Source organism: Sinocyclocheilus anshuiensis, unplaced genomic scaffold (genome assembly GCF_001515605.1).
Source record: "Sinocyclocheilus anshuiensis isolate Anshui unplaced genomic scaffold, SAMN03320099.WGS_v1.1 scaffold332, whole genome shotgun sequence".
NCBI lineage: Eukaryota > Metazoa > Chordata > Actinopteri > Cypriniformes > Cyprinidae > Sinocyclocheilus > Sinocyclocheilus anshuiensis.
In genome coordinates, this window is record NW_015554181.1 from 1,342,265 (window position 1) to 1,355,016 (window position 12,752).

Here is a 12,752-nt window from a genome sequence, read left to right on the forward strand (position 1 = left end):
GGATATCTGACGAAAAATCCCCTGAAAGAGTCACATCTTCAACAATAAGACGCTCAGAGTGTGAACTACTAATGAAACATGTGACACTGAACACGTTCAGTCCCGAAGGACCTCAAGACCATAAACAACCACAACACGATGGTACATCTAAGCATGTTATTTTTTTAAGTGTGCAAAACTACAGCAGGTCATGGGAGTTTCACCTTCAATCTGGAGGAAACTAATGAAGTACACAAAATACTGTCACTCTTCCATGAAAACAATGACATAAAGAGGCTTACAGATGTGTGAGGGAATTACCAGGGTGAAATATACATCAGGCTGTAAGCGTTTCAATACATACATCCAAAGTACATCTCAAACTGTCATGAACTTCGAAATCTTTGATGGTAAAAGTAGTTCACAAGCATTTGCTCACCTTCATGTCACTCTGGGAGCCGAATGCACACTGTGGGGCTCCAAAAATGACCAAAAACATCAGAAAAGCACCAATAAAACAGGTTAATGTGACTATATGCGCTATATTCCATGTTGAACGACAACTACATGTGATGAACAAACCCAAATTTAAGCTGTAATTCACTGGTCCACATAATTGAATTTATTGTTTTACCTTTTATACATACAGCACATTCTCATTCTTACAACATGAAAATCTATCATAAATATTTGATCTTTAATTACAACTATGATTAAATAATTAAACTATTTGAATATTTATAGAAACATTTTAAATAATTATTTATTGTGTGATTTTTGTAACAAAATTATGACATAATTTCCACCAAAAACATCAGTACTAACCCTAATAATGTTTTATTAAAAATTTGGGACTGTTCCTCACAAAAAGCATCAAATGACTTCAGAAGACTTATATAGTGCAATATATAGTGCAAGAGTCGTATAAACCTTATATGGTTTAATACACTTTAATGGTGCTTTTTTATATAATTTTACCTTTTTATATAATTCACTGATCTGCAGCTCTCAAATCTAATATTTTTATAAAAAATTGGCACATCAACACCAGTTGACATCAATAATGCCAAATGCCATCTTATAACCCATAAACAAATTAGAATTTTATGCCACTGTCATTTTATTTTTGATACTCAGACATCTTTTATATAATAATTTTATTGTTTTATCTTTATCCCAGATCCATATTAATATACAAAAATCCATCATAAAAATATATTTTTAATATTTTTAAAAATCAAATAATGATATTGTAAAAAATGTTTTTACAAATTTGGGAAAAAAATGCAACTAGCAATACTAACCCTAATAATGTTTTATCAAAAGTAGACAAAATAATTTGTGATATGAGCACAATGGGGAAAGATGTTTAGTGAATAATCTCCTAAATTTGGGTCTGTTCTTCACGCAAAACATCAAATGACTTTAGAAGGCTCTGAATATAGCGCAAGAGTCATATGAACGTCTTTTATTATTATAATTAACAGTTTAATTGTGCTTTTTGGGGCTTGACAGTGCTGTATAATGAAAGTGAATGGCTATATTTAGAGCTTTATGAACACCCTGTGAAGTCAATCAGTCTTTCAGGTTTGAAAGTGAGTAAATAATGAGTATAATTAGCATTTTGCTGAACTCTGCTGCAGTACCTCTGGTCACCACTAGCCAGCGCCGCAGCTCTAGCATTCATTAGAGCAAACAGCAGGTTGATGGGGTCTTTCATGACAAAGGCGTGCGTCTTCAGAGCACCGGCTGAAGTTGGGTCCTTTCGAACGCAGCCGGTTTGGGTCGACACGCAGCGATTTCCTGACGATCCACAGCTCTCGACCGACATGAAACACGCAAGACACCGCCTCAGGGGTACTGACGGAGGGAGAGGGGGCACAGGGGGATTATGGGTACAAAAACACAGGCAGAGGTAGAGCGAGCACCCACGGCGCCTGTCTTACGGCTACGCCCCTGGCAACAGCCCTCTCCAGGTGAGCCGGCTACAGAGAGACGCCTTTGAGTGACAGGCCGTCTCGCAGAACACGCCGGCGCAGGAAAGACGCTCCTCTGGAGGGACTAACTTTGACTTTCCCCAGCTTTTCCTCCAGTAAGCGGATGCAGAAATGGAAAGCATCCATATGACCGCGGGGCACGAATATGACGGCGCTAAAAACACATAACCGAGAGCTGTGTTATTTACAGCCGAGGCTCTGATGAATCTTCTCGGGGCTAGGGATACGGATGGGGAACGTGTAGCAGATGGCCCGTTAACAACATCAGGTGAGCCGCGAGCCTCCCAGATGAGCTACCTGAGAACGGAGAGGCGCTCCGAGTCGAACGCTTTTAGAAAGCAGACAACAGAGCTTCCCTTAAGAGCCGCGCAGTGCAAAATGCAAGAGCTGTCAGATCACAGAAAGTCGCCTATTGTGGAAACAGACAAAGAAATAAAATGTTTAACACGGTTATTTTGGTGAACACACACACACACACACACACACACACACACACACACACACACACACAAAAGTGTAGATGTATGTCTCATATGCAGGTGTTTCTTCAACTACAGCACAAGCACTTTTATGTCCCGAGGTTGATTTTTATTAACACTAACAGAAATAAATGACACAGAGAACTTGTTTTGTCAAATGAATGTCGCTATCATTTTATTTTTGACGCTCAAAAGTCTTTTATAAATCGATTTAATTGTTTTTTACCTCTGTCCCAGATACATCAATCATAAAATACGAAAATCCATCCTATTATATTTACATTATCCATTATATAATCCAATATATTTTTGATTGAAACAATTTATAGAATAAGTAAAATTAATTAAAAAAAATTATTAATTTATATTTATAAAATATATTTGTAAAAAAAAAGCATTTTCAGTAGTTATTTTTGAATCACAATAAATATTTTTTAAACACAATTAAGATGTTATTTCCACTACAAAAATAATAATAAAAAAAATTAATCAAAAGTCAACAAAATAATTTGAAATGTGAAGAACAAAGAAAAGTTGAGGTAAATATCACATTTGTCATTTCTACATTTAACTTGTATCAGAATATTTACATTATAATATGTTTTATTTACATTCTCAATCTTAAAATATGAAAATCCATCATATTATATTTACATTATCCATTATACAATCCATTATATTTTTAATTACAACAATTCATATAATATTATAACATTTATTAAAGACATAATATTTAAATTCATTTAAAAAATAATTAATTTATATTTATAAAATATATTTGTAAACATTTTCAATAGTAATTTTGTGAAAATGCTTTTTTGCACAATAAATATTTAATTTTTAAAAACACAATTAAGATGTTATTTCCACCACAATAATAATCCTAATAACGTTTTATCAAAAGTCAACAAAATAATTTGAGATGTGAAGAACAAAGAAACGTCGAGGTAAATATCACATTTTTAATTTCTACATTTTACTTATATCATTATAATATATTTTATTATATATTATATTTCTTACAGTTTATTTATAAATAATATTGTGCATCATTTCCAAACAAGCTGTAATTCTGTCACAATATGCAACAATTAAAAATTTTAAAACATTGTCATTTCCACCATAGAACGTTATCAAAGACGTGATTGAAATGGAAAACTAAAAAAAAAAAACATTTTTCTTCTGTGATGCATCTGTGCAAGTCTACTGCTAGTAGACAAATTAAATAAACTAGTGCAAGTGCAAGTTTATTTTCTAAGCATCCACAGGGCCAAAAGTGCCCACAGTTGAAGAAACACACATCTGTTTTACAATTGTTTTTCATAATTATACACAGCTGAACAATCAGGCATTCAATAACTGCTGACGAAACAGGAAAACAGAGCAAAACACAAGAACTTGGAAACGGGGAGCCATCATCATGGCGATGGTGGATTTCTGTTGATATCAGCCACACGGACAGAAAGAGAGACACATAGAGTGATTAGCATGTAGAGCGTAAAGGAGGCATCAGCATTTTCCAGCCGCCTCCTCCTGGAGTCAAAAGACAAACTCGACTCTTTGTAGATAAACAGATGAGCAGCATGTTTTTGTTCACTTTATCAATACCGTACAAGCGGCGCATTAAAGCAGTGGTCGCAGGACTCTATCGCTGTACAGGAAGTCATTGAAGACTAAAGGCAGAGCTGTGTTTTGTGTTTATCTCAACACACTGTCACCTGGGAGAATAAACACTACAGGTACGGTAACCTATACAACCATGATGGACAGAATCACACTAAACACGCTCGAGTCACTGATTTAATCCATTATAGATTAAATATGTTCGGCTGTACTTCATAGAACAAATTTAACCCTGCATATTAAACTCCAGCACAAAACTCACCACACACTGAACAATGCCTGAAATAAACTTATTTATAATAAAACTAGTGAAAAACATCCAGAACATCATATAAACTATTGGTAACCACCCAGAACACCCTAGCAACCACAACTAACACCCTGGTAACTACTGTACCAAGCAACCACCAAGAACACCCTAGTAACCACATATAACACACTAGTAACTACTAGAGCTGCACGATTAATCGAATGCGATTGTCATGCGCATTTTGTTAAAAAAGCCGGTTCTGTAATCAGCAGTAAATCATCATCACGTGCTTTCAGATGGAGCAGCATTTACTACACAGAGCCGTAGTTCACTGACAAGTTACGCAAAAAAAATCACAGACAATTTTACTGCACGATTATGAAATCGAAGAAATCGTTCGCGATAATGACAGCTGTTTGCATAGCTTCTCAGTGAACTACGGCTCTGTGTGCATGTGAAAATATCACATTTAATAACATATTTTTACTCCAAACTCGCTTCATAACGTCAGTCGAGTGTTTGAAATAAATCCTTCTGTGAGATGATGTGGCTTCTTACACAGAATAAGGCACGCATTAGTAACTACTGTACCTAGCAACCATCCAGAACACCCTAGTAACCACAACTAACACCCTGGTAACTACTGTACCTAGCAACCACCCAGAACACCCTAGTAACCACCTAGCAACCATCCAGAACACCCTAGTAACCACATACAACACACTACTAACTACTGTACCTAGCAACCATCCAGAACACCCTAGTAACCACATATAACACCCTGGTAACTACTGTACCTAGCAACCACTCAGAACACCACATAAACTATCTGGTAACCATCTAGAACACCCTAGTAACCACACATAACACCCTACTAACTACTGTACCTAGCAACAACCCAGAACACCATATAAACTACCTGGCAACTATCTGGAACACCCTAGTAACCACCTAGCAACCATCCAGAACACCTTAGTAACAACCTAGCAACCACCAAGAAAACACCCTAGAAACCACCTAGCAACCATCCAGAACCCCCTAGTAACCACATGTAAGACCCTAGTAACTACTGTAACTAGCAACCACTCAGAACATCATATAAACGATCAGAAACCATCCAGAACACCCTAGTAACCACCTAGCAACCATACAGAACACTCTAGCTAGCACATATAACAACCCTAGTAACTACTGTACCTAGCAACCAACCAGAACACCATAGAAACCACTTAGCAACCAGAACACCATAATAATCACAAATAACACCCTAGTAACTACTGTACCAAGAACATCCTAGCAAACACCCAAAACACCATAGTAACACATAGCAACCACTCAGAACACCATAGAAACCACCCAGAACAACCTAGAAACAATCTAGCAACAACCAAAAATACCCTAGCAACCGCACAAAGCAACATGATAGAACTCTTTTCAGCACCTGCACAGGCAACATCACTCATTTCCTTTACAAAATGTAAAAATCTAGTGTGTAAATTGCGTTTACTGATAAAGCACCGCAAAAAATGATAAGCAGTATTTTGTTTCCTTAAAAAATATTCCTTAAACATCCTTAAAACAAGGCTGATCTAAGAAGCAAAATATTTAAAGACATTTTCAGAGAATGCATATTGAAATAAATGCTTCTTTCGAGCATAAATCTCACAAAATGTTGTTAATTTATGTTTAAAAGAAGGAAAACATTTAAAAAAAATAAACTTAATTCAACATATATTCTCAGAAAACGACTTATCTGATATAATTTATCTTTATGGATGTTTAGATATTTTTATTGGAAAATAAGACAAAAATACTGATTAAGAAAATATTTTTTTCAGGTTGTGCATGTGTGGTTTGCATGATGTACACCTATAAAACAGGTTTTTATTATGTGCTGTTTTGCTGTTTGTTACACAAACCCGCATCAACATGTCGGATCAACAATCTTCAGTGTTTCCTCACATGACTACAGGAAGCCGAGTGAGTTTACTGTCCTTTACGGCACCTGGGACGGTTCATTTCCGGGACGGCGGGGGTGGGGGGTGACCTTGCTCAAAGCCAGAGGAAGGAACAGATTAATAGGTTGCTGTAGACGACAGGATCACCCTCACAGATGGCAGGATCCATCAGGGGTCGATACAGATGAAAACGCAGCTTCACGGGGAGGTCAAGCACACGCATCTGATGGCCGTGGCTTTGGGGGGAAACTTTGGCTGTGTTTGGCCACCGTCACCCTTTTGTAGCGTGCTAATCTGAACACGTCCTTGTGCAAACTAAACCATTCAAAAGCCACAGGCGAGGTCAAATGAAGTTATTCACTGGGTCTCTTCATATAAATCAAAGGCAAAAAAATATTAAGCTAGATTTTGTCACATTTTGTGGCCCTTATATGTCTGAACATCTACTTAAGAAACATTTCCAATCAATTATTCCTTATACTTTGTAAGAGTATTCACATTATTAGTAGCTGACTGTACTTCATCGGAGCAAAGGCATAATTGTTAACATGCACAATATACAGTATATTACGCATATTGTGCTCAGGTTTGAGTCCATGTATCTGTTAAATTTAACTTTTATAAAGTGACAGATGAATTTGCATTGAAATATTTCGGTATTATGCTAATATACAAAACAATTTAACAGCTCCAATTTACTATGTAGCAAAAGTGACTTCAAAAGGTTAAGAACAGGAAATTCACCCTGAATCAACCTGCTCATATCTACTATAACACACACTACCATTCTAAGGTTTGGGGGCAGTACGATTGTTTTGAAAGAAATCAATACTTTTATTCAGAGAGGATACATTAAATTGATCAAAAGTGACAGTACAGACATTTATAATGTTACAAAAGATTTCTATTTCAAATAAATGCTGTTCTTTTGAACTTTCTATTCATCAAAGAATTCCAAAAATTAAAATGCATCACGGTTTCCACAAAAATATAAAGCAGCACAACTGTTTTCAACATTGATAATAATTTATTGAGAAGCAAATTAGTACGGTTTCTGAAGGATCATGTGACACTGAAGACCGGAGTAATGATGCTGAAAATTCAGCTTTGATTCACAGAAATAAATTACATTTTAAAACATATTCAAATGGAAAACAGTTATTTTAAATTGTAATAATATCTAACAATATTACAGTATTTTACTGTACTTTATTATAGTAAATAAATACTTACAAATAAGTAAGTAAACACTAATTAACTTTTGAATGGCAGTTTAAAATGTATCGCACATTTAAAGTTATAAACTAGTCACACAACAAATAAAATCTGTCTAACGCTCAAATGCCACTATAGCTATTTTATTTGCAGATCAAGGAGGCTGTTTAATGTTTGTCTTCACTATTCACCAATTCATACATGCTTCCTGCATTTTGTTTTTATTCTGTAAATGCAGACGAAAGATTCACAAGGGCTCTTATGCTCGACTCTTAAGTAATTTCAAGAAAATGCATTACTTCTTTATAAGAGTGTGGAACAATATGAAGTGCGAGAGATCAGGGAGCTCTTTAAAGTCAGCCTGTTTAATACAAATCTTCTGTCTATATAGGCAGCACGAGCCTCTTAAGTACTGGAACTGTTTTGAAATGCTCAACAGAGGCAGCACTGCTTGCACAAAACAACTGATTTCAATTGTACATATTGCATTGCAATACTTCAATAAGCATAAAAAATACTGTATGTTGCACACACGAATAGTGGTTAATTTACACTGAGAAATGTTTAGTCGTTACTTTTCAGCACTGACAGACATATAGGTTGCCTTATCCACCGTCTTGGATTTATTCACAGAACCTGCTGCAATGCACTCTGGGATTGCCTTCATTCTGAAGGCTAAAATCTGGCTAAAGCAAGTCAGCCTACCTTTTAAACCAGCCGTTTCGTCGGAAGAGCACCTATGATGCCTGAAAATGCTGTCTAGGTAGGCAGCTCCCTAGGTTTCGGAGCTTATCTCTCCAGCAGAAGCTTCCATTACCCAGTCAATGAATGTGTAAACAGTGGCATCGGGCTTCCTGTGATCTCTGATAGCACGGTCCAGCGTCAGGCCCCTGTCTTCTTTCTCTCGTCTCTATTTGTCTGGTTTCTCTCTTATCGCCTCTCCTCTGCTCTACACTCCTCATCAATCCCACGTTTCACTTGTGAGTGTCGGTCAGCCTCCAACTGCGGTCAACAGAACCTGAGACCATATGGACCCACGCGACCCCAAACACGTCCAACAAGCACATTAAAGGGGCCACTTTCTGCACTTACCATATTACTCACCACATGATCATTTTTAAACAGACAGTGTTTACCTTTTAGTGTGTACCTTTAAGACGTCCATATCTAAATTAGCTCATCAGGGCAAACCAAGGCACAGTAAAGATGTTTATATGTAAATGTAGATAGTCATATGTTAATGAGCAAATGATGTCATAATATATATATATATATATATATACACTTTAATATAGTGGATTAAGTGACTAAACTAGTGTTGCTATTGTTAACTAAACTAAAAAACTATTAATAATTTTTGTCAATTTAAATAATGCTGAAATCAAAAATATACATATTACATGGAAAACCTCGAGGAAAATTAGAAATGTTGCTTTGGCAACTAATGAAAATAAAATACATTTTCAGTTATCAATTATTATAACTGAAATAAAAATAAAAATAACTAGATAAATATATATAAAAAAAAACACAAAAAAAAAAGACAAAAGCACATAAAATTAAAATAGTCATAAGCATAAAATAACAAAATCAGTGTTGTTATTTTTATTTTATAAAATAAAATGTAATAAATCTAATTAAATAAAAAAATATTAAATGAGAAATTTAAACTTTAAAAAAAGCTTCCATGAAAATGAGAAATGTTGCCAAATGATTTGAAATAAAAATAGTTGAAAAAAGACAACCACTAAAACTGAAACAAAAATAATGCTAAAGACAAATAAAAAAAAAACGAATAAAAAAACGATAAAAGCACACATAAAATTTAAATTAAAACTGTCAAGGGTATAAAATGTATAGTTATATAGTCGACTAAGTGACTAAATCAGTATCGTTACTGTTAAATAAAACTATTAAATTATAAAATATACATTAGATGTAAAATTTGTACTTAAACTTCTATGAAAATTAGAAATGTTAGCAACAAATTCAAATGGGTTGAAGAAAAAAATTACTAAAACTGAATAAAAGTGACAAAAGCACATAACATTAAAATGAATATGAAACTGAAAATAAAGTAAAACCATTTTCAAAATATTAATAAATACTATAATTGTATATATTGTAAATAACACTAAAATAACAATGGACCAAATACTGAATAAATGTTTACGTATAAATTAGGGCTGTCAGTTTAACGTGTTAACTTAATTAGTTACAAAAAAAATAACACGATTAAAATATTTTAACTCAGTTAACGCACTGGCCCCGCCCCCAGACCTGTACATCATCTTACATTTCAGTTGACTGTTGACAAATGTGATGCAGGGCAACAACTCCATAAATGCAATTATGCCCTAAAATTCAAGATATTGGTGCAAAAATGCCCCTGTATGTGTTTTTGTCTCATATTTATGTCATACGATATCACACGAGCAGGGAGAGCAGTAGGCTATTACACGAGTGCCGATTTTGTCCCGAATATCACGAGTTTAAATGTGATTTTATATAATAGTTCAGTAAATAAGAAGTTGATATTGTGTTATATTTTAAACACAATATTACGTGTTTTTGCTCAATTTTGCAAAGAATATATTACCTTTAAAGCCATAGCAGAATTGTTGTGCGTCTTCGAGCAACACAGCGGTGTTTAGTTTCTGAATGAATCCGCGTTTTGAATGAATCGAGTGAACCAATGAATCAAAGCCTCATTCATAAAGAGAGCCGTTTACTTCATTCCTGAATGAATCAGCTGTTTGAACGAATCGAATAAATTACATTTACCGCCACCTGCTGGCAGATTTAGTTTCTTATTTAGAGTATCATTTAATTAATTTAATTAAATAATAATTAAATAATACATTTAATTAAATAAATTAACTTTAATTAATATTATTTTAATTAAGTAAAATAATAATAATAAATAATAATAATAATAATAAAAACATTAAAGGGATAGTTCACCCAAAAATGTAAATTCTGTCATCATTCACTTTCACGTCCCTCATGTCATTTCAAACCTTTCTTTTGTGGAACATAAATGAAGGTATTTTCAAAGACTATAGAATATCCTTAAAGGGACTTTGGACTATTTTGAAGACTGTTGGTAACAAAGCTGTTTTGGTTACCAATGACTTCCATTGTATGAACAAACAATACTGAGATGTTTCTCAAATGATCTTCTTTTATGTTCCATAGTTTATGTTAGGCCGTTGTAGCCTAAATGTTTGTGTAATCAATTTTTTGTTGAATCAAATAAAATATTTCTAAAGCTACAATTTGTAATGTCCACTTGATACTTTAACAAAAAAATATCTTTAAATAATCTTTTGTGGGTATTTTCACAGTCAAATTTATTTTGCGATTAATTAGATTAATTATTCAGTTGGCATTGAAATTAATAATATCATGTTAGCTCATCTCTTATAGTTTTGTATATTATAAATGTCCCTTTGAGTCATGTGAAATCGAGCGGTGAATGTACGGCTTTGTGTGTGTGTGTGTGTGTGTGTGTGTGATGGCACAGGCAGGTGTGCAGCTCACCTGGGGCCTCGATCAGCTGTTTATATATTCCCAGGAACGCAGACTCCGCCTCCTTACTGCGCTGGCTCAACGCAACCACCTGCAGCAGAGAGATGAGCTCATCAATCCAGGACACACTTAAGGGCCATGCAACACATAATAAAACACTCCAGTCAATAATTCTGCTCCATATGTTGATACCGCAGAGCTACAAATGAACAGAGCAAAGTTTATTCCAGTACTTAAACTGAGAAAAACATTAGCGTGATCGCTCTTGAGGAAAACTCAGTCTAATAAAGTCACCAGTGCAACAAAGCATCCGATACTCCGACAAATATACCAGAGACTCCACATAATGGCTTCACACTCATCACAACACAAGGGTATGTTTGAATTACATTCTAGTATTCACCTCATACTACTTCTGCAGTGTGTACCAAGGGTGTAGAATTTAGTAGGGACACTATTCTACACTTCTTTAACTTTATGTTGTTATGCTATTTTGTGTTCATCTGCTTCTCCCATTTGCTCTTTTTTTTTTTTTTTGACTGTCACTATTATAGACTAATACAATCAGATACAACAATAACTTCTCAAATATTTATTACAAAATATACCAGTATAAATAGAACATTCTCTTAAATGGTATGAGATGACTGGATGATTTTTACTGATTTCCTATTGAACTGTAACCAACTGAACTGCTGTGATCAAACTATTTAAAATATAGTGAATTAAGCTACAAACTCGACCATAATGCACAATGTTTCCATCTAACATGTACTTTCAGGTGCAGCTCGTCATATTGTGTTTTCACTAGTTAGCGGTAAACCGGTTACCTCACCTGAATATGTTCATAGATTAGTGTTGGATGTTATCTTTGGAATGGAAATATTGATATTTTATTTGTAAACATCATACTTTTTTTTATTATTTCAGTTAATGTCATAAAACTAGCAAGCTAAGCTAGTAGTAGTACTGACAGTGTTGTGTAAACATGGCTGAAGATGTGAAAAGCGGAGAAACAGACAAACCGATTCAATTGAGTGAATCATTTATGCTGGAGCCGCTCGGAGTGATTCAAACTCGTGACTTCAATCATTCAGTTCAAGCGATTCACTAGCAAAAAAAAACTGATCAAAAGAGACATTCATTTTCGAAACTCCAAATCAGTTAAATCGCATATCGTAAATCATTTGATTCAGATCTGAACTTCAAATCATGTATTATTTGATTTAGATTGGGACTTCACGTATCGCAAAACATTTGATTCCGATCTTGACTTCGGAATGTGAATCGCGAATCATTTTATTTAGATCGGAACTTCGAGAGAGTACGTGAATCATTTGATTCAGATCGGAAGCTCGGAGCGGGTTCTCGAATAATTTTTATAGTTATAAAAATGTATTAATAAATATTAATAATGGCTCCCTGACACCCGCAAATTAGATACAATATCCCGGAAATCGTACCGTTGGGGCAATGGCAATAAGCCAGGTATGCCTCACACGTCCTGAAAAGTGAAGCTGCGAGCTCTTTGATCGCCCCCTGGTGGCTGGCTGCAGTACAGGTCATAAACCCCACCCTCTCCATGTAAACGAATGGGACTTAAGCTAAGGAATTACTTTAAAGGTCCCCTGAAATGCTTAGAAACACTATAAAATATAGCATTCTGTGTAGAATTCAAATAGCTCCGATACATTTTGTGGTCTGCGCCGACTCGCGCATG

The 12,752-nt window shown here is 34.9% G+C and overlaps 1 protein-coding gene across 1 annotated transcript in view; it reads right to left on the reverse strand.

Annotated features, from left to right (window-relative positions):
* Positions 1-12,752, reverse strand: part of cux2b (cut-like homeobox 2b) — a 175,664-nt gene that overhangs the window by 38,863 nt on the left and 124,049 nt on the right. Inside the window, exon 4 of the mRNA XM_016463833.1 lies at positions 11,045-11,123. Coding sequence (XP_016319319.1) covers positions 11,045-11,123 — 79 coding nt within the window. The remainder of the gene's footprint in view (positions 1-11,044; positions 11,124-12,752) is intronic.